Here is a 23074-nt window from a genome sequence, read left to right as displayed (position 1 = left end):
GCCAATACATCTATAAGAAGTTTTGGTGAGGGGCTGAAACAGGTTATGCATAAAGATTCATTTTACTGAGCAACATTTACATGCAATATTTAAATAATTGTCTATTTAAATTGTGAACTCAGGATTTAAAAATTTATATCAACAGTTTTTTTGCAGTTTTTTGAGTTTGAGAAATCACTGACAAGGAATGTGTCGCATAACTGTTAACTAGTCATTTTACATATTTTCAAGCATGTTTTGTCCTGAAAAACTGAACAGCTCTTGAGATAATCCAGTGTGGATTAAATCCTGAAAAAAGCATCATTGCATGTTCACAATATCAGCCTTTACCTTTTATGAACTGTCCAGCTTACTGTGGGGTAAAACTTGGCAGTGTGTACAGAGCAAAGCGGATTCAGAGAGAAATAAAAAACTCCAAATAAGTTTGACAAGATTTTTTTTTGATTGGGAAAACACATTTATTCAAACAGTATTTCTATTCTGAACCAATTGTCACTTCATATTTTTGATGGATTTAAATAAAGCCATTTAGATGGCAGCTCCTTCCCAATAATCATATACTGCTCAGGCTGAATTTTTTCCATTGACACTAAAATTGTTGGCTGTCTGTGGAGACAAATACTGTTGTGAGGGTCATAGGCTAAGAGAGAAATCCATATGAACTGAATAATAAGTAATAACTTTTTTCCCCTTACTGGGCCTGTAGTGTAGGTAAATTTCGCCACATAGTTAAGTGTAGGAAAGTATGAAGTCCAGCAAAACCAGATCCAAAATATTTAAGTTTAAGCTACAGAGTTTGCATTTGCCTTGTACACTTGATGATGGTTTGCCGTATTTCAAATCTAGATGTGATTAGTAAAAGCTGTAGGGGCTGGTTAGACTGTAAATAACTGGATAGAGAAAACAAACCAAGATAAGAGGGGGTAAAAATAACTCGGATGGATTCCTGTGTGTAACTTGGATTTTGGGAGGAGGGAAGTTCTGCTGGTTGTACCAGAAGCAGCAGGAGTATAAAAATGCAGATGGAGAGGGAATGACTGCTAATTTAATGTGGACTGGTTTTGCTGATATCAGACAACAGACTGTGACTCAGTTTGTTGTTGGAGGTTTCATTAGATGAGTCTAAAATTTAGGAGCAGTCACTCCTACAGGCCATTGCATCCCATCTGTGCCTGAAGTGCTTCATATGTTTTAGTGTTCAGCTTCCTTCCCTAGAATGTGATATGGTTGGGAGATGTTGGATGGCTTCTCCATCAGAGAAGGTGATGGAGTTTCCTTTTGTGTTGTCAGTCAAAGCTGAAATTCAGTTGGCAGTGACAAAGAGCAGGGCCCTGCTGAGCTCCTCTCAGGAGTTGGACCATGGGGGCAATCGGGCTAATTAACAGTTCAGTGTCAAGATTTTAATATGTAATAAGGAAGGAATGAAATTAATTTTTCTTTTCCAAGCAGTAAACTCTGATTGCAAACATCTGTCTGATGTTTGGGGGGTTTGCTTTACTGACTGCTCCATGTGATGTTCCCAGAGTTAATGGGTGAATCAGTCAGCAGTTGAGAGAACTATTTCCATTTTATCTAGACACTTTCTTTTAGCTGTGAGGCTCCATTTCCAGAAGCACAGTGGTTATGGCACTTGCTTTGTTGTACTTGTACTCAGTGCCTCAAAATGGAACTTGCATGTTCAGGGCTGGATTTCAGAGTGGAAACCATAAGCTTCTTGCTTGTATAACCACATTCCAAGGTTAGTCTGAATAGCTGAGATAATGAATTTGGTCTTTGTGCATTCTTAAATAGATAGATAGTTTTTCACATATGTGACTTTTCTCTTTTTTTGCTACAATTGGACGCTTTCCTTGGGAGCTGCCTAATTCCAGGCTACACAGTTTCTGCTTTGTTCCCTGCTCCTATGTCTTTGACAAGAATAACTTAAACAGAGTTCAATATAGGAATTGTGGGCTGCTAAAGGACATATTGTGTTACTGCTTAATGCTGTATAAGTTGATCAGTGGGTAATATAAAGTCTATGTTCTAGCTGTTTTATGATGAAAATATTATTTCAGCAGAATATATGGTAAAGTCATTGAACAATGATCTTATTCTCAGAATGATGGCACAAGGCATTTTCCATATACCAGAAATTAGTGGAGCTGCTCATTTTGTTATTGCAGGCTTCAAAAGTAAAGCTATTTTTAACCTTTTCTAAGCCATTATGCTATTTTTTAAACTGAAAAAACTGATATCTTATTACTCTCTTTCTGTTAGGACCAGCAGAGGTTCCCATGATGTCACCCAATGGATCCATTCCCCCTATTCATGTGCCTCCTGGTTATATCTCACAGGTATGCTTCTTGAAGAATTAAAACTTTTATTAACAAAATAATAAGAATTTTTAAATGTAAAAGCAAAAGCATTGGTCCACATAGAGAAATCTACTTAGTTGAAGTTTATTTAGAAATTTTAATGAAAATGGTAATTACACATCTTCAGACCTCGTGCGCTTGACTGATAGTCACCCACATTTGCACAAGTGACCAGGGATGTGCACCTTCACACCCTGGTATTTGGGGTAGATTTGGGTTTGGGCACCTGCAAAAGCTCTGCACACAGACTGAGCCTATAAATGCAGCTTGGATTGTTTGTGAGAGGGGAAGAAGTCCTTGATGTTGGATAATGCCTCGAGTTCTTGTGTGGCAGTCAGAAGGGGCAGGAGACCATGGAAGTGAGAGAAGGAGCCGCTGTAGCTGTAAAATATGCAGTTGATCCTCAGTAGCTTCCCAGCAGAAATCCTGCAGCATACCAAGAGCTGGGGGTTTTGGTGTGTTTTCAAGAATAAATGTGATTTAACTACCTATTTATGGAAAAAAAATGGAAAAGGTTTCACAAACTGTTAGGTTTTGGAGCTCTTGAGCAGCTACTGCTCTTCTGTGTAAATAACCCCAGATTACCAGTCTATTCCGTCCATCTTCTGCAAAGCTTGGACTCATTCTGAGGTAAGGAAAAAACCCAAAAAAACAAAACAAAAGATTGATATAAGGCGTAACAGCTGTGATCAATACAATAAATCAAATAATGTCACCATTTTCTTGAGACCTGGACCAAAAGCCTCCTTAAAAGTACACAAAGTATTTCAGACATCCATGATGAATAGCATAAGAACTCTTGATAGATATAGTTTGGCATCTTGTTAAGCAGAAAATAGATGATGTCCTGGAGTCTCTTCCCCTCCCCAGGAAACATGTGAGCTTGTGTAATTCTGAAAAATTGTGGATGGCGTCATGCTTAAATCCCACAAAATACTGCAATCACTCTGTGGTATTTTGACTTCTGAACAGAGTGAAAACATGCTTCAAGTGAGAGGGAGTTTGTTAGCCTAGGAGAGGGGGCAGCATGTCAGGGTGGTCCTCCTGCTCCTCAGCCCTCCCAAGGGGAGTGGTTGGAGTTCTGAGACAGCATTTGCTGCTTAATGCTCCTCATGGGCTCACCTAATTTAATAGACTGGCCCATGTCATGCAGAGGTTTATCTGAAGATTTATTCTTCCTTTGAAATAACTTTTAACACCTTTTTAATATTAAAATGTTTATACCTCCCCACCTCTGTGCTGAGATAAATGGTTGGGTATAATTGGAATGCTTTCCAAGCCAGAGGGGTGAAAGTCTTCCAGCTGTATCTCTGTCTGAGCCCAGTTCTTCTGTAAAGCTTTTTGTGGGGCACCATAATAATTCCACTAAAGAAGCCTTTAAGTAGTTTCTTAACCAGAAAAAAATCCAACCAAAAACCCTCTTCTGAAGCAGTTTTTCCAGGGAGCTGGAAATATGTTGTAAAGTTATAGGGGGAAACTCTGTATTCTGCACTTTTCTGCAGTGGAATGTGTGTTCTGCTCTGTGGTGAGTGTCTTGCCTTTTTAGACTGCTTCATATTAAATAAGGGTTGAAAGTCTGCAGTGATGAAACTAGCTCTTTGTTGTAATAAATGTCTCTGCCTTATTTGCTTTTGCTTTTTTCTATTGCTTCAGAGTTAAACCCAGTCTTTTATGATAAACAATTAGAACACAGCTTAAATTTAACACATCAAGGGAAAGGCCATAAAGCAAATTAATGTACTCTAGGATATGAATCAAAATATATTTGATTTTTTGGTTTGATTTGTCCCCAAAGTGTACATCTAAGAGTCAGGCAGACAGCAATGCCCCTGCAGAGAAGCAACAGTGCCTATTAAAAAAAGGCATGAAATCTTATTTCCATCTTGTTATGCCTAGGCTGTGTGAACTGTGTTAGCCCTGAATATTACATGAGTTATCGAATGATCACATCCCTGGATTAATGTGGTGCTTCATCACCTCTTTGGAAAAATTGGCAGCGGGATGCGAGCCCTGCAAGGTCAGCCCCACTGGAAGCAGCACAAACACAGACTCTCTCTCTAGACTTCAAGGACCACGATAATAATTGTGACTAGAAGCTGGGTTTGTTGATGTTGAGGAGATGTTCCCAATGATGAGGCTTAGCCAGGGCAGGAAATGATCCAGGAAAATAATAGAAAACAAATTCCAGTTCAAATCTTTGATGCTATGGTTTTGCTCTCAAAAGACCAGCTCTTGAAAGAGCCAGTGTTTTGCATTATCTTTTCAGCAGACAAACCTCTGTGCACCTCTGGCAGATAGGAGCTGTCAGATCAGGGTTCATGTCCCTGCAATTCTCTGTGGGCTAAGGGTTAGTTAAATAAGGACCAGAGGAGAAGTTCCTTGCTGTGCTCCTGGTGGACAATATCTCTGCTGTAAAAGTTGGTTCTGGAGGGTGACATGGCAGAGAAATCTGCATTAAATGTGTGTGATGTCAACTTTTTTGGCTTCAATTGTTAAGTGAGATTAAGGATTTGAAGGCTAAGGAGTTAAATCTGGGGACATCCTCATGGGTTGTTGTTCTTACTTTTCAGTGTATATCTGGGAGGAGAAAGGGAGAATTTGAAGTGCTCTAACCAGGAGAACTAGGAAAATTAAAATATCAAAAAGCAGGATCATTAATGTGTTTGTTTAGTGCTGCTGGCTGAGGACTGCTCTCTCTGAAATAAATCTCTCTGAAATAAATTCCTCTTGAAATTGAGAAGCTGCTTGTCTGTAGTTGGACAAAAAATTTGGCATGAAACTCCACTTTTTATTTTATTTACATGTTTGTTAGTATGAGCTCTCTGCCACAGAAATTTTAAGGCTAAAGGACAAATTTGCTGGTTGGACCATGAGGTGCACATGTGTTAAAGAGCCTCCTTTGGCCATGGGCTTTCTATGGTCTGAAGTTTTCCATTTGAGCCATGGTCCTGCAGTTCAGTATTCCTGCATCAAGCACATGGCATTTGACAGAACTAAAGCATAACTTCTGGAAAGAGGAATGTCTTTAAGCGACATTTAAAATGATAGGAAATTTATCCCATCCTTGAAAATCAGGATTTTGGTCCTGGGTAGATCCGGTCCCCTAGGAGAGGTGTTCTTCTCCAGAAGCATGTTTGGCTAGCATCAGGTTTTAGTGACAATCTCCTTGGTTTTGTGTGGCTTGCTGCTCACAGAGCTGCTCTGGGGGTTCTGTAGGCTGCAGCCAATCCTTTAACAGGGTGATCCTCATTAAAGCTCTGAACAGGAGGAAGGTTGTGCAGATCTCATATGGAGCAAGCCAGGAAGTGATGCTCCTTTTGAGTTCATGGGCTCTGGTCCTGAAGAGCTGTATCATTCTAAATTTGAATTACCCCAAAGTGCTTGCCAGCATTCTAGATGTTTATCTGTCTGTTTTCCACAAGGAAGGTATAGATGTAATTTGGTGTTTGATTTAATACTGATGGATTCTGAAGATAGCGATGCAAACTTGCCACGACTGGTGTGAACTCGGATTGGCATCTTTAAGAAATTAAATGAATAAATAAAATGTTGACATCCAAGTGCCTCGTGGATGAGCTCATTCTGTACTGGTTTTGGGTACAGATTGATTTATGAATGAAGTTTCAAATTAGTTTATGAACTTTCTGAAGTATTGGTTGTAGTCCACCCAGTGGCCATGCTCCAGAGGTCTTTGCTGAATCTAACCTATTAAATTTAAATTAAAATAAGGGTTGTTTGGGTTTTTTTTTTTAAAGTGGAAATTACTTGCGTATTACTCATATGCATATATGTATATAAACTCATACAGTAAAGGTGTGTTACAGAATGAGGGTGGTTGTTTCTTTAACTGGATCTCACAAAATACGGATACGATTTACTTGTGCACAATTAACATGCCTTTTTCCTTACAGTGTAATATTAAATTTCAGTGGAGAAAAATGAGACAACGTGGAGCAGTGTGATGTGCTTTGAATACGTGAATTATCTCTAGTTACTACAGTGATATCTGCACTGGAAAACAAATAACATTTAAAATGGCATTCCCCAAATGTGGCAACCAATGGGGGAGGCAGTTTTATTGTGTATGAGTAATGTTAGCCCAGACTGCCCTGAAAGATCATCACCTACCTCATGCAGCAATTAAACTCCCTAAAATATGGGAAAAAAACCCACACAGAACTATGCTATAATAGCATTGTTATTGAGGTGGCATGCCACTTACACCAGCAAGCACAAAAAATACCAGCAAAAAACAATTTACCTACTAACTGTCTGAAAAAAAAATCCCACAAATAATGAAAGTTTATCTCTAGGTGCAAAATGACCAGAGATATTTGTTTTCTCTAAATATAAAGTGCTAAGATTAGTAATAGCAATTACTTTTAATATTCCCATTGCATCTAGAGACCTCAACAGGGATTAGGATTTTGATGATGCTTGGCACTGAAATAGAGACAGTTTAGCAGTTTCCAGATGAATTTATGATCTTTGTGACAAATGGTTTTAAGCAGATACAAAAATTGCAGATTTCTTCTTAAAATAGCGAAGTTGAACCTCTCTGCTAAGTTATGTTTTTTTCATTAATGGATCAAAACTGATTTTATGTATCTTTGATGAACTGAGTGTTGTCTCTCAGAATGGCACTACTACAATCTACTCAGTGCAGGTTTTTACACATCCAGGGATATCTCCAGTCTTTGTAGCTACCTAATGCATATAACACATAAATCATATTACCAACTTTGATTTGTTATGGACAGAATAGTGTATTTAAAAATTGTATGTAGCTTCAGAAATGTACATGTATATCAATAATTCCTAGTTTAGAGAGAAAAGGCCCTGTAGGATTGGGAAATAAAGTGGGTTTTGCAAGGTCCCCTGTGTTTTTGTGTTCATTTGTAATGTATTCACGTGGAATAACAAGAATGCTGTCAGCATTCATGGCCTGGGAGGAAACAAATAAAAGATATTAGTGCCTTGGCTTTTCATCTGAAGTAATTTGGAAGGCTGGCCGATCCTTTGAGTTGGAATAGTTGGTGGTTGTAGGTTCCTCCCAGCTGAAATTTTCCATTCTATCCCCTCATCTCTGGCTTCTCTCAGTCCTGTTGATATTTTATAGCTTCATCTAGCAGGGTAATTTCATCCAAAAGGTCTTTGACAGGACTCTGAGCTTTCCTCCCTGCTTTATAGATGATAGTTCAGGAAGCTGAATCCTAATAATTTAAAATATGGTTTGCATTACGTGCTGCTCAGTGTACAAGCTTTCTGTCTAAATCTGTTCCTTAATATATTCATCTTTCAGCAGAGCACAAAAGGCACATGTAGCTGGTCTAGATGCAGAGATAAGAGCTTGGAGTTGGCTTTGAGGCTTGGACTAGTTAAAGCCACGATGAAAACCTCTCACATCATGATGTAGGAACTAGCTCTCTCAATTAAGTTACATCATAATCTGAGTCTGGAGTTAAATCCAGCGTTTCTGTGCACAGCCCTTGATAAATAGTTCTGTTTTTTCAAATATGTGCTAAACGTAAAGGATTTTCCTCCTTTCCAGGTTTCTGAGTGCAGGTTTGAGACCTGGCAGCAGGATAAGAGGATGCTCTGGAGCAGAACCAGTAGCAGAGATAGGAAGCCTGAAAATGGAGCAGTTGAAAGGATGTGATAGTCTAAATCTCTGAGATTCAGCTGTCTTCTGAGGACTCTGTAAAGTCTTTGAAATTTAAAGCTGGCAGCTGACAAATTGCTTGTGGAAGTCGTAAATTCTGAGGGTAGAATCAAGTATGTTAAGCCAAACAATTACTATTTTGGTTACTCAGCAAGCAACACATTTTTGCTGTGAAATGTTACTAGTGACTGAATTAACTTTCTATAGAAAATTGTCCTGTGTAGAGGCCAGCCAAGCCACAGGAATTGTGTGTGCATGGTCACATCCCATAGCTAACAGGCATAAATGCACAGACCCTGGGGGCAGGAATTGGGTCAGCCATTCCTGGGTGGATTTTCCCCTGTGATTCCTTGCTCAGCTGGTGCCTGGGGCAGGAGCTGCTGTTTGCTGGAGCAGTTTTTCTGCTCAGGGCTGTGGGCATTGCCCCAGGGCAGGGCTGGTGCTGTGTGGCACAAACAGCAACCTGCCTGTGCCATTCCTCTGCTCCAGGGCACAGATTTCTCTTTATGGTTTAGAGTAAAGACACTGGGATGTGATGGGAGCCTCTGGAGTGTGGGCAATCCACAGCAGAGTCTCTTCTGCTGGTGCTGTACAAATGTGGGAATCAGCTGAGAGTGGCAGCATCCTGCAGCAGGTGCCTCTGGTGCACGTTCACTTACCTCACACACCATGTTCATCACAGGTACTGCTCCATCTGTGCGCCACCAGTCAGTTTAGAGAAAATGAGGTTCTCAGCAACCTGTTTGTTGTATGAAATTAAATCATGCTTCCTTCGTGCTTTTTTCCACCTCATGCATGCCAGCATCCACAGTCAAATGGTTCTTACGTGGTTGTATTTTTTAATTTAAGAAATGGCAGAAGTTTTTTGGATGAGCTTCAAGAAAAGCTTGGTTCCTTGGTCTGGATTGAAATTTGGCTGGTTGACTGTTCTCCAGAAATACAACTCTGGAAAAATTATAACCTGAAAAACATTTTTCAGCCTAAGCACATTTCCACCTTCCTACATCTGTTTTTACATGCTTTGCCTGTGGTGTTAGGGGCCAAGTTATGCATATCCCAGAGCTGATTTGTGTGGATGTATAGAGCAGCTCTGTAACAGAAACAAACCCCCTGCCCTGTGATTTGTCCTGAGCAGCTACCTGCTATGAACAGAGCAGCTCCTTTGCAAATGTAGGCCAGCACAGCAGGTTCCTGCAGAGTACATGTCTGTGTGCACACACACAGCCTCTCCACAGCAGCAGTGCCAGCTGCTTTCCAAAGTGTTGCTAACTTCATTCTCAGGGCGCTGTCAAAATCCGTGGTAGAAGTGTTATGGGCAGAATGTAAGGTCAGTCCCAAAGAGAATGCTTATTTTGGTGCTTTGTGTTCCTTTTCCAATTGTTTTCCTCCCTAAATGCAGGTTAGTTATTCTGTCCCCTAACCCACATAGTTATCACTAGCAGCAGTACAGCTCCCAGTGATTACTGTGGATATCTGAGTCTCCAGGAAAAGCCACATCACCACCGCGGTCGTTTCTGCTGATATTAATTTTAGAATTGTGTTTATTCCTGAAGCTAAAGCCCATGCCCAGCTGTTTTGCAGGGGGAGGACGAGCTGTAAACAGTGCTGTTTCAGGGGTGTGCCTGTTCCAGATGCTGCTAACGTGCGTCCTTTCTCTGCAGGTGATAGAAGACAGCACGGGCGTCCGCAGGGTGGTGGTGACGCCGCAGTCCCCCGAGTGTTTCCCTCCCAGCTACCCCTCGGCCATCTCGCCCACCCACCACCTGCCCCCCTACCTGGCACATCATCCCCACTTCATCCACAACTCCCACACAGCCTTCTACCCTCCTGTCACCGGACCTGGGGACATGCCACCACAGTTTTTCCCGCAGCATCATCTTCCCCCAACAATATATGGAGAGCAAGGTGAGCTGGGAGGAAGGGGCTGGGAATGGCCTTTCACACCTGTGTTCAGCAAGGTGTAAGGGCTGGGAGAACCAAGAGTAGGAATGAGGTGGAGAACTTCCAGAGTGGCTTTCTTACATGGATGGAGCCTCTTATAATATCCTGAGTGGGGGGCTTTAGCTGTGAGTATTCATTTTTAAAGACCAAGCTCTTTTGGGCATGATATTTTCAAGGTTCACCTTCCAAGTGAAGCACAAAAACCAAGATTGAATTATAGGAAAAATCAGGAAATACTGTGATCCCCACAAGCTGACCTGCCTTAGTTTAAGAAAGACTCATCCTTGGAGGGGGAAGTGAGGATTGTATTTAATGAAGAGTATCCAAAGAATGTACATGATATTTGTAATAATTCTGAAACTTTTTTTGAGATAATTTTAATTCCCAAAGCTTCTACTTCGTGTTGCACTCCTCTCCTTAGGCAGCACAACTGACATGATTGTTAAGTCTGTTTATACTGGGAAGTTAAATTGTATGTAATCCAGGGTTGGCAGCTTGGAACCAGCACATCTCAGATTGTTCTGTCCAGTCAGGCCCTGAGGAAGAAAATGCTAAATTGCTCTAAGCTTATGAAGGCTTTTTCCAAAAGATCAGTTCTGTCTGGATTTTTGCTTGTAAGCTGTCCCTGAAACACAAAAACTGAAAAGGAAGGGAGAAACATCACCCTAATAGCAGTATTTTACACATGCATCCAAAGTAAAATTCTGTCATCAAAGGAGTGCAGTTAATACAAAATCATTGCAAAAAAGGGTTTTCTTTTAAAAACTTCCAGGAACAGCTGGAGTAATTTCATTTGGAGATAACCAGAAATTTGGTTTTCTGGGGGAAAAAAACCCCTCTCAGTTGTTTTGTTGCTCTGAGTTAACGCGGGTGAACCGTTCCCTTTCAGAAATCATACCACTATACGGGATGTCCAGCTACATCACCAGGGAAGACCAGTACAGCAAACCACAGCACAAAAAACTCAAAAACAGGCAGATTGGATTTTTGCTTGTAATCTGTCCCTGAAACACAAAACCTGAAAAGGAAGGGAAAAACATCACCCTAATAGCGGTATTTTACACATGCATCCAAAGTAAAATTCTGTCATCAAAGGAGCATAGTTAATACAAAAGAGGTTTTCTTTTAAAAACCTCCAGGAACAGCTGGAGTAATTTCATTTGGAGATAACCAGCAATTTGTTTTTCTGGGAGAAAAGCCCCTCAGTTGTTTTGTTGCTCTGAGTTAACGCGGGTGAACCGTTCCCTTTCAGAAATCATACCACTATACGGGATGTCCAGCTACATCACCAGGGAAGACCAGTACAGCAAACCACAGCACAAAAAACTCAAAGACAGGCAGATTGACCGCCAGAACCGCCTGAACAGCCCTCCCTCCTCCATCTACAAGAGCCATATAGGCAGCTGCACCACGGTGTACAATGGCTATGCCAAGAGCCACAACGGGGCCAGCAGCGGCGGCGGGGCAGCCCCGGCCCTGAAGAAACCGGAGCGCAGAGCAAGGAGCAGCCCAAAGTCAAATGAACAAGACCCACATGGTAAAAAAGAGGGCTTTATTTATTTATTTTTAATTCCTTTTTTATTGCACCTTTCCGGCTTGTGACCTCCTCTGTGCGGATCCAGTGGCCGTGCCAAGAAACACTCCCACCCACGCGTTCATACGGTGTGAACTTAAATCCCAGCGCTGGGCTTGCTGGGCTGTGTTTGTTTTGTAAGGTGAGCCCAGCGCCTCCCCATCTTTTGTGACTGCTCCCTTGGTAGATGCTGTATAGAAGAGCATCATTCTCTTTTTATCTGCTGGAAGCAGAAATGTGTTTTATGGGTGAGGTCTCGGTTAAATTTTGCTTTTCGGAGAGGCATCTTGGCACTTCACAAAAAACTTCATGGACAATTGAGCTATAAGCAAAATCTGACTACTAGGAACCACTATTTTGCATATCCTAGGTTAACCTGGTAAAGTTATTAGAAAGTTTAGAGGTGATGACTGAAAAACCAAGGGTTTTTTTAATGTGAAAATTCAGTGAAAGTAAGATTAGTTGAAAACAGAAGAAATTTCTTAATGTTAGCCATTGGAAATAGTGGTCAAATAAATCTGGCTACTCAGCATTTTCAGAGACTTGCCATTTAAAAATTTAAAACTTTGGATAACAACCCAATGCTTTACTGTAATCAAATCTCATTTATCACAAGCCATTCTTCACACATCAAGTTCTACCTAAATTCAGTTTAGTAACTTGTTATGATCCCTTATCCCTACCTGCCATTCTCCTCTCTGCTTTTCTCTTTGCTGACTGCTGCAGCAGCTGCCTGAACAAACTTTGATGCAGTAACCAAAGCAGCATGTCAAGGATACTCATAATGTAGCACACTCTGAAATATCCTGAGTTAATTGATGCATAAAACACAGGTTTTCCATTATCTGTCTCTAGTGTATATTTATATGCCTCTGTACTTTTACCTGTGAGACATAACTAAAATAAATAGTTACAAAAATTAACTGTATCAACAGCCAAAGGGGGGGAAATGGTATGCTGGCATGGTAAGGAATGAGGATTTGCAGATGTGCTTCAGGGTCTTTAGAATTAGCAAGGAGCTGTATTTGGGAGTGCTGTAATCCAGGAAAATGAATCACTGCATTAGACTTTCTAGTTACTTCTTGCCAATCAGCTTATGCAAACTTTAGTATTCTTATTTATGTGTAGGTGTTTATTTGAGGTGGAATACATGGGGTGTTTGAAGCTTGGATGTAAAAGACCTGGAAAAAGTATAGTCTTTAATATTGGTTCAGTTGGTACTGAGTCAGCCTGGCTGATCACTTCTGAAATAATCTAGAAATCATTTAAAAGCATCTTATCTAAGGGTTTCCTGCAACCCCTGTGTTTGTCTAATTCATTGCTTTGGACTGGTCTGCTGTGCTGCAGCTGAAGAGCACGAGGGCTTTTAAAATGCCAAGAAAATCAGTGGAGCCAGGGCTACAGCACATCCAGTCCTGTCAGGCAGAGAATGCCTTCAGACTGGGGACAGCAAGGGATGGAGTGCTCCCCCAGCTCTGGAAAAACCCCTCACAGCAGGCTGTGCAAATAAGCATCCCTTGTCCCACCCTCCTGCCTTTTAAAGTTAGGTTCTGCATCTGCACCCACAAGTGGCAGCCCGGGAGTGGCATCAGCTGCTCTGCAGCAAGTCCATGGCAGGAGCAGGAATGGGAGAATTTTTTCATATTAAAAGGAAAAAAATAATATACAGTGGGCTCAAATGTGAGGGTTTTGACATCAATGTATGTAATACATCAATGTATAGTAATACATGTAAACTTACATTTCTACAGAAAGGTCACAGAGGTTTCTTAAAGGCTCCCATGAAGCAGCTCCCTAAAATAAAATAAGTTCCCAGTTGATATTTACGAGCTTCTAATCATATCTGTTGCTTTATATTTATCTTCTCTGTTTCTTCTTTAATTATTTGGGGATTCATATGACTAACCTGGCCACACAGGTAATTAGGGTGAGAGTTAACAGCAGTCTGGGCACAATTGCTAATTGAATTTATGCTGCTAAGTGACAGTTTTTAGAATAGCCAGAAAAAATGAATGTGTCAGAAGCAACAAGTAGCAAAGGGGTTTAAACTTACAGATTTTGTGTATGTGTATCTGTTCAGCCTGCTAATAGTTAAAAACTTGATGGTGCTGTGTGGCTGCTTCCAACATTGCAGAATAGCCTGGAAAACCTATTTTTAGCTACATAAATATATAAAAATGTGTGTATATATATATATGTATATATGTATAAAATTTGTGGATAAATCTTTATTTAGAAAACCGCTTAACCAAAAAACCCTTTAGGAAGGGGGAGTAGGAATGTATGAATTTGCAGTAAAACTTGGAATAAGGTGAGGGCGAGCTGGAGCTGAGTGCTTTGTTTGCGTGGATTTTTGAGTTGGGATTGTGATGTGCTTGATGGCCTGTCATTTCCTATCTGGCTGTGGGGTGGGTGTGCTCCTGCAGTGGAGCTGGCTTCTTTGGGGTGTTTGGATGATGGAGCAGTGCTGGCATCCAGCTGCTGGCAAGGCAGGGGGCTTTAGGAGCCCCAGACACAGCTGGAGCAGGCTCAGCTCTGCTTGCTGCAGAGAACAGCCTGTGTCAGTACACAGTGCTGCAGCCTGACAGAGATTGCTGTCCTTAGGGATTGGGCTGGATGAAACAAAATTTGGGAGCTGCCTGAGTGCTGGAAGTGTGGGTGGGAGCTCACCAGGGCCACCTCTCTCTGCTCCTGGGCTGATGCTCAGAGAGGCAATTGGAGTGTCTGCTTTAGTCAGCAGGGAGAGACGATGCTCACAGGGGGTTTGTGACAGGGAAATGGGAGTTTCTGCTCTTGGATCTGCTGCCCCTGTGCTCAAGGTGATGCTTGTCCTGCTCCTTGCTTTTTGGTAGTGATTTCTCTGAGGAACGTGTTCCTCCTTCCTCAGCACACCCACTCTGCTGGGGCTGGGGTTATTGCAGGGCTGCAGGAACAGGGAAGGGGATGGAACACCTTCCTTATCAACACAGAATGAGAGGATTGGGCCTGGGGAAGGGTGAGACCTTGGACCCCATAAAGAGGTTGCAAGAGAGCTGGAGAGGGGCTTTTGACAGGGGCATGGTGTGATAGAACAAGGCAAATGGCTTTAAACTGAAAGAGAGCAGGGATAGATGGGATATTGGGAAGGAATTCTTCCCCGTGAGGGTGAGGAGACCCTGGCACAGCTGCCCAGAGCAGCTGAGGCTGCCCCATCCCTGGGAGTGTCCAAGGCCAGGTTGGATGGGGCTTGGAGCAGCCTGGGACAGTGGAACGTGTCCCTGTCCATGGCAGGGGCTGAAACAAGAGCATCTTCAAGGTCCATCCCAAACCACTCTGGGATCATGTGAATTATATTGAAGAAAATATCCAGCATACAATGCAAGGGCAACTCAACCCTTTTCCCTGAAAAATCACAGTATGTGTGATATTTAACTTAAAAAGTTTAAAAAATCTTTTTTCCATCCAAATCTATTCTCCCATGGAAAATTCTGCCACATATCAATAACTTCCAATATTAAAAGAAGGAAGGGTTCCCCAAAAATCTACTTCCCCACTGGTAGAAGAAATGGGGTTATAGATCATCAATTCTGAATGTGATCAGTACTGAAATTAAGTAAATTACTCTGGATTATTGTTAAATTATTTTTGAGTCGCCCCTCCAGTTGTGGATCCAGCCTGTGCACCTCTGTACTCTGTACACGATGATGGTACATTAAAAATAAGGTTTTGCTTCTATAATGCCCCCTTATCCCAGGGTGGTTCTCTAACAGCAGCATCCTACTTTTACTAGGAAATTCATGGCTTCAGATTGGGGATATAAGTGCAATTCTGACCTTTTCCATTGACTGCATCATGCTGTGTTGGGTGATGCACTTGTAAATAAAGATTTCTAGTTATGTTGGAAATAGGCTGGCTTAAGGCAAAAAAGGGAAACTGATTGCTTGTAATTGACTGAAAATTTACCAGTTTCTCTGAGTGTTTCTGGTAGGATGATGGATGATGTTTTGTACAGGTAGAAGGCTTGGAGGTAAGATACTGGGATTCTGATTTAAAATCCATATTGGAGCTTTTCCACAGAGCTGTTTCACAAACTGAATGGGCCAGGAGGGAGAGCAGGGTTGGGTTTTTTGTGGGTTGGGGTTTTTTTTGTAAAGGAGCCTTGCCATGTAAAAAGAGCTGTAAGAGGAAATCCTGTCCCATTCATGCTGTCCTTTATGAATTTCAGTCTGAGTCACTTCCTTCTCATGCACTCAGTGGCTCCTTCTTGGCCATGCAGTGATCTGGTAGTTCAAGAAGTTCTGTGTGTGGCTGCAAGTACTGTGGGAACATAAGCGGTTTTGAGCATTCTGACAATGCTTTTGCCTATTTCCTTATAAAGCATCTTTTTTTTTTCCCCTCTCTTCAAATGAGATAAAATCTTTTTTTTTAAAAATCCTTTTTGAAGTTTGCAGAGCTTAAGACAGCCAAAAGTAAACCACTTGAGGTGGGTAAAAGTGGGAAGTGGGCAATGGATTGTTGTGTGCATCCTGTGCAGGAGCTGGGTGCCAGGACAAACAGACCCTGCCTCCAGGGCTGTGTGCCATTGTGAAAGTGCTCCTAAGCAAGATTTTATCCTCAATGGAGAAGATCTGGCTTCAGATCAGCCCTTCTAGCCCAGGAGTGTGATGAAGATGATGCTGAGGAGGAGCCTGCAAGGTTGGACACATCCCACACGCTGCTCCTGGCTCCTGCAGCAGCATCCAGACCTGGCAGGCACCAGGGAGGGTCCAGCCCTGCCCAGCCCGTGGTGCCCTCTCACTGATCTGTTGTCTGTGAACTCATCTCACTCGGGTTTGAAAAGCACATTTGCTTTCCCAGTGAGAACACTGAGTTTGGTGTGCACTTCACTGCTCTGTGGCATTGATGAGCTTTTTACACGTGGGGAAGGGAGGAAAAAGCATGGGAATCAATTGACAGTTCAAAGAGCTGCTGCAGACTATTGACAGATCATAAACTTCCACTGTGTACAAGCCTCAGAGGTGCTGCTTTCCTGTCGTGGAGGTTTTGTAAATCTGATTTTGTAGCAGTCTCCAGCTACTCTGAAAGATGAAAACCGCAGCTTCAAATTGCTGCTGCTTGAAGTTTCTCAGGAGATGTGGGCAGCTCTGTGTGCTCATTTCTTTGAGGGCAATGCATTGGGAATACACAGAAAATGGGCTTGGCAAGAGCGCTTCCTGACAATGGTGGTTTTAATTTGAAAACATTTTGAAGTAACTACTTAACTGGGCAAAGCAGAAGTTGTGAGGTGAGGAAGTACCCTGAGATATCCCTGAATGGGGAGGGATGTGCTCTGCAAAAGTGGGTAAGGGATGAAAAACCAGAGCTGAGGGGTTCTTGGTACAGCCCCATCCTGTTGTCTCTCAGTCTCCTGTGTAACGTTTAAGTATACTTAGGAAAAAGTGTGGTTTTTTTCCTGTTTTTTTAACGGTATCAGGTTGTTGTTTTAATCCAGAGCCTGTGAATTAAAGGTAAATTGTAGGAGCTGTGATTCAGTGCAGACAGGAACAAGGCGAAGTTCCTCTTCTTACTCATTCTAGATCCTGTCAATTCTTTTCTATTTTGGTCCTGAATCCATTTTGCTTATTGAGTCATACATTTATCTGTGCCTGTATATCCTCTAGATTTAAAAGCTTAGAAGAGTAGTTTCATCACTTTTGATCCATGTAAGCTAAGAGGCTGAGAAACACTGGCAATACATGTAAATTTTATGTTCTTTTAGCTGGGAACTGATGATTTGGTACATGCTAAAAGACATTTGTTATTTCATTGTAGAAATGTTCTGCAGACAAAATTGGTCATAAATGTTTTTTCTGCTGATATACAAAATACCCCTATGTTAAATGCAGCTTCTCTGGTGTCCCCAAATGTACCTGCTTCTTTAAAATAAGGAGTTTCAATAAGATTGTCTCCTGAAAACAATCTGTCAGAACTGACACAGTGATTTTATTAATAGCACTGCAAAAAACACACAGAAGAGTAAAATACATCTGTCAGGTTGAGTGAGTTTTAGTATTATACCAAATAATGCAACATGAAACATAATATTTAGTGGAACCAGAGACGTGTGGAATCTTGAGAGGATAGATCAGCATCAAACATGAACTCTAAATGGTGTTACTGTTCCTACTGCATTTTTTTAAGTTTTAGCCATTAATACTACTTGTCTGAATTCTTCAGACTTATATCTCATTAGAAATAGATTTTGTGTTCTGTTTTCCTGTAAGTTTTAATGCATGAGAGGAAATAGGATGCATTAATTAGGGCACAGTCTGAACTGGAGAAACCAGTGTTCATTTGTGACACCCAGAATTTCCGGTGTGATATTCTCGTGCCTTGACCTTCTCTCCCACATCATGACTGAGCTTGTGCTTTTGTTTGTTTCTATTTGGAAATATGCCTGTTTCTTCAACAGTCTTTATCTTTGGTATTTTCTCTAAAATAATGGGCTGTGAAGTGCCTGTTCAGGCAGTAAACAAAGTGATTATGAGTGTCAGATACACGTTGCGTACCAGCTTGAGCTCCATTTGCTGGGCCACACAGATTCTCACCAAATAATATTTTTGCCTAATAGTCACATGAAATAACCACTTAAGTGAGCTTTATATAGACTGATGGCTGTATTAGAAGCACATTGCAGGGTTCAGGTGCAGTACATTCCCAAGTTCTGTGTGCCTGCAAGAGTTTATCCAGATCAGGCTTAATTTGTGACTTTTCTTCAGCAGAAAGAATGGCCGAAATGTTTATCCAGCATGGCTGAAATACACTCTGTTGAGAGAGAGAAACAAATCTGTTTCCTCTGCTGTCTTGAAGCTTAACTTAAATCACAGGGGCTTTGATGGAGAAGGGTAAAAGCTAAATATCACAGATGGTGCTGGAAAGAAAATCCATGCCCAGTGCCCTCCCTGCCTCAGCTTTGCCCAGTTCCAAACCCAGCAGTGTTCTGCTCTGAGCTGCCTGGGGGTTCTTCCTTCTCAGGCATCTTGACCAACTCTTTCCCAGAAGTTGCCTGTGTGCAGATAATTTCCAGGAATTTGCCAGCCTGTGAAATCTTGTCTGCATGTGACCCGTCACAAACAGGGAGGTATTCTCTATTCTCCTGCTGTATACACACTGCAGGAGCAAACCCAGAGTTTATGGGAAGCCTGAGTGCCATGGCAGTCCTCCCTTCTTCCACAGCACAGAGCTCTGCAAGCTGGGAAGGGCTGACGCAGGGAGGGAGCAGATACACTCTATTTTTATGCGCTTATCTTGAAAGACTAAAGAACCAGCTTCGTAACTTTGGCACCAGAAGTTGTAGATAAGGGATTCTCTTCGTCAGCTAAGTGGGAGCATCTCCTAATTTAATTGCACAATATTCTCCCATGTCAGCTGCTTTTAAAGGCGAATGGAAATGCCTCAAACTTGGTTTTGTTCAGGCTTTTTGAACCTGAAAATGCAAAGAGAACACCAGGGCAGTGTGGATACAAACGGTCCAGCATGGTCATGAGGTGGTCTGGGCATCCATGGCTCTGAACCATCCACGGGGCACAATGGGTCACCACAGCCCTGGCTACACTTTTCAGTCTCATCACAGCAGCTGTGACAAAATAAATCTCATTAGAATCTCCCTAATCTTCCTAAGTGTGCCAGCTACAGGAAACACAGCTCAAAGTCCACATGTAGGGCATATCTAGTAAAGAGTGAGGGAATCTGGCTCCAGGGCTCGTGTTTGACCTTATTAGGGCTCATAAACCCTTTTGGCAGTGGCTGGTGCTTTACCTCAAAGCTGTTTTTTCCCAATCTGATCAGTTTCTGTAGGCTCTCATATTTTTATTCCCATCTGCTTTATCCCTCCCTTGCCTCGTTTTGCCAGCAGGATCTCCTTGGCAGGGCGAGCTGGCCAAACTGTCTGCTCCATCATTTATCAGGAAGTCAGTGCTGAATGATGTAAGGCACAACCTCTTCCCCCAGAGGATCTTCATATTATCTCAGGAATTTGCAGCTTCTGCTGCAACTGACAGTCATATCCAGAAGACTGAAATCCGAACCTTTTTCCTAGGAGTTTACATAATTTATGGATACCCACCCAACAGCAAAAAAAAATTTTTAAAAGTCGTACAAAGTACATTTTCATCCTGATTAAATGCCTGTGACGGGGAGAAGAGTTACACCAAGATCTGAGAGCTTCAGAGCAAGATAAGCAGTGTATCCTCACCAGTTAGGAGGAGATAACATGGACCACCGACAAAGGAAGGGAACTGTGATTCCCTTATTTGGCAATATCTGGGACATGGAGCCAAAAGGGACAGGGTATTTATAGGGAAGAGGTAGAACATTTCCTCCCTCCAGACTATAAAAAACAAAACGTGTTTAAGTCTAATGATTTAATGAACAACACTTATTTGTAGAGCCAGATGTTCTGAACAATGTCCGTCTGTGTTTCCAGCTGGGTTTGCAAAGGTGGTGAAATGAAATTTCATGTCCCCCTGAAGTTAATGGGATTTGTTTACTCAACTCTCTTGGGCTGTGCTTCAAACCCCATCGGTTACTCCTCCTTTTCTGAGGAAGGGTGGAATTTCATTTCTGAAGTTTTTGTGACCTTCAGTATATTTGCTTTTAAGGGGAGGAGGAATCTTAGTGCAGGGTGATGCTTTGAGTGCTGCAGTTAACAGAAAGGTTAAACTGTTCTAAAATGAAGCAGCCATTTCAATTTTCTCCAGGGTTTATTATAAAAGCTGTTGTCCTGAAGCTTGAGTTTGGTTTTTGTGTTGGGTTTTTTTTTTCTTGTTTTTCTTTTCCCCTCTAAGGAGCTGTGCTTAGAAGCAGCTGCTTTGATTTACTGCAGTTCATGTGACTTGTCCCTGAATTTCATCTCAGCAATGAAATCCAGAATGAGCTGAAATTCCTGTAGCTTTGTTGAATCCTCCCCAGCAAGCAGTAATCAGGTGGCTCTTTCTGTGAAATATTTTAAATATTTAGAAGGCTTCTTAGTGGTGAAACTGATTGTGTCAATATCCAAAATCACATTTTGGCCTTGTCCCATACAGGACTGCTAATTGCCCGTGCACTTCCTTCAGCTCAGTAGTATGAAGTTGGTGCAGACATTATAGATCAGGTTTTTTAAACATTCTTGAACTCATTCCTCCCATCTCAGTCATGAGAGGGCACAGATAAGATTACATCAGCCTTTTTGACTTCTGCATTTTATAAATTTAGCCCCCAGTCTTTATTAAACGTTCTGTTTAATATCCTTCTAGCTCATATAGTCATAGTTCATCCTTCAGACATGACTGCAAAACAATTTAGGCTGGGATTGCTTGAGTCAGTTGATTGTCATCTGTCATGAGGAAGATAATTTATTTCTGTTCTGCTGTCAATCTGGAGGTGTTTGGGTTGATTTAAAGAAGGGAGGGGAAGCTCTTTGCCTTCCCCCATCTCTGAGCTGTGGAAAGAGAAAGATGTTATTTGGTTTCTGGGATTACTGTGATCTCCTCCACCACTCATTGCAATTTCATTGTACCATACTTTTCACCTGGAAAAATAGGTCAGTAATTTACATTGGTGACAGAAGAGCTCAGGTTGGGGTTCATTTAAAGAATGTAACTGCAGCATCTCACTAGGTTGCCACTGAAAAATCCCAGTGCAGGTTTCATGAAAAATCTTTGCCTTTCTAGCACCACGATTTGGAATGGTTGTATTAAAAAAAAATAAAGAAGCCCAAACTTTTTTTTCCTGTGGAATCTAACATCTTTTAAAGATGTGTAACTAGTGCATAGAAGTAAAATTTCTGTTTTAATGTAAATGCTTAGACAAAAATCAAGAACAGTAAAAGATGACACACTTTCTACTTTTATCCAGTTTTAGGGCAAGTTTTCCCTGCTTACTTTCTCAGAGGATGAATAGCTTGCTTTGCTCTGACTCTGTTCCTGAGACTGAAATAGTGATTATTGCTCAAACCCAGCATCCCACAACACTTTGCATTGCCCACCATGAAATCTAAAGGCATTTCTTCTTTGATTCCAGCAAGGTTGAGGAGTTGCGACTGAGGGCAAAATATGGCCTGCAGTTATTTTCTTGAATTTTTTTTTTTAGTTCATGATGGGTTCTGCTGTGCCTCTGCAGTGGGGAAGTGCTCTGCTGCCTCCCTATTGTTGCAGCAAACTCGGTGGCTTTGTGAGGTTCACTGCCAAGGAAGTTGTTAATTTTGGCTGAGGAGCTCTGTTTAATCCCCAGCAAGTTTGGAACTCCTATGGAGTCTGTTTTGGCTGTGCTGTGTGATTGTTTTTCTGTGCAAATATGCAGTTCTGCAGGTTATTTTGCTAGTTTTGTGTTTGATCAGGAAAATGCTCTTATTGTGTAATAGGCAGATTAGCAAAGGGTTTTATGGCCAGAATTGCCTGTGGTCATATTTTTGAACATCAAGAAGAAGTAAGTTTTGTTTTTGTGTTCAATACTGGTGCCATTGTCCCCTTACACTGGGGATGGTATTTCAGAGGAAAATATTTCCTCATTGGCATGGGGCAGGATTTTAAAAGGCACTTTAAAATGGCACTCTGGAGAGTTGTCCCTCTGTTCTTTAGGGACTGTGCTTTCCACCTCAGTTATTGGAGGGTGCAGGACGTGGTGTGACTGTCCCAGCAGGGACACTCAGCAGTGACAAAGCCACACCTGTGGTGGGATGCAGAGGAGCTGTCAGTGACCCAGCTGGGAAGAGAGGACCAATCCTTGGTGCTGTCAGACTTGTGCTTTTGTCAGTGCAAGGAGGAGTGGTGAGCCTCCTTTGCTGTGTGCTCATGGTGCTCAGGCTCCTGCTTTTCCTGGCTCTGACAGTCAGGACTGAAGGGAACCTTTTCTTCTGGAGGGGAAATCTCTGTGTAAATGCCAGGTGGTGTAATTTCATGGCTGGTGTCAGACATCCTCTTGAGCCAGTTTCACATTTTAAGAAGCATGGGTATCTCAGCCATGCTCTGACCATCCCCTGCTCCTGTTTGAGCTGGGGAAGCCTCTGGAGATTTTCTGGCCATGTCACCTGGGGCAGCCTGGGGTGCTGCTGACAGCAAGGTGCAGCTCTGCACAAGTCACATCCCTTCCTGAGTGACCACAGGGTTCCTCAGCCTGGAGAACAACCCTTGAGTGTGGAAAGTCACAGGAAATTTGAGGGATAAAGCATGAAGCAGCACAGAAATAAATGGAAGGAATTAAGCATAAGGAAGTTCCATGCATCCCAACTGTTGTACAAAACTCTGAGGAGTGTGAAGAGCATCATTGTTCCTCAGAAAAGGTTTAATGTTTGTTGGCCAAGTTTGTAGTGAGAACAAAGCATCAGCCTTCTCCCTGGAAAGTGGGAGTCAGGAGCTCCAGGAAAGTTTTAGGAGGGACTTTCGGTCTCTCTGTCAAATACTTGACCAAAAGATGGAGGGATGGGCACTGCTTGGTTTATCTGCAAAGCTTTTATTGTCTTCCCAACCCCACATAGGGTGCCAGCTGCTGTAACAGCATAGCAGAGGGGAAGCTGCCGAAAATAAAAAGAAAAAATATTTTGAC

At 42.0% G+C, this 23074-nt stretch overlaps 1 protein-coding gene across 1 annotated transcript in view; it reads left to right on the top strand.

The window, feature by feature from the left end:
- FNDC3B (fibronectin type III domain containing 3B) overlaps positions 1-23074 on the top strand; it is a 185059-nt gene that overhangs the window by 89454 nt on the left and 72531 nt on the right. The window contains exons 4-6 of the mRNA XM_054282594.1: positions 2260-2336; positions 9681-9924; positions 11213-11497. Coding sequence (XP_054138569.1) covers positions 2260-2336; positions 9681-9924; positions 11213-11497 — 606 coding nt within the window. The remainder of the gene's footprint in view (positions 1-2259; positions 2337-9680; positions 9925-11212; positions 11498-23074) is intronic.

Source organism: Melozone crissalis, unplaced genomic scaffold (genome assembly GCF_028551555.1).
Source record: "Melozone crissalis strain CALT ecotype California unplaced genomic scaffold, PUWL_Pcris_2 ptg000034l_1, whole genome shotgun sequence".
Lineage (NCBI taxonomy): Eukaryota > Metazoa > Chordata > Aves > Passeriformes > Passerellidae > Melozone > Melozone crissalis.
The sequence above is the reverse complement of the archived record's forward strand: the minus strand, read 5'-3'. Positions and strand labels throughout refer to the sequence as shown.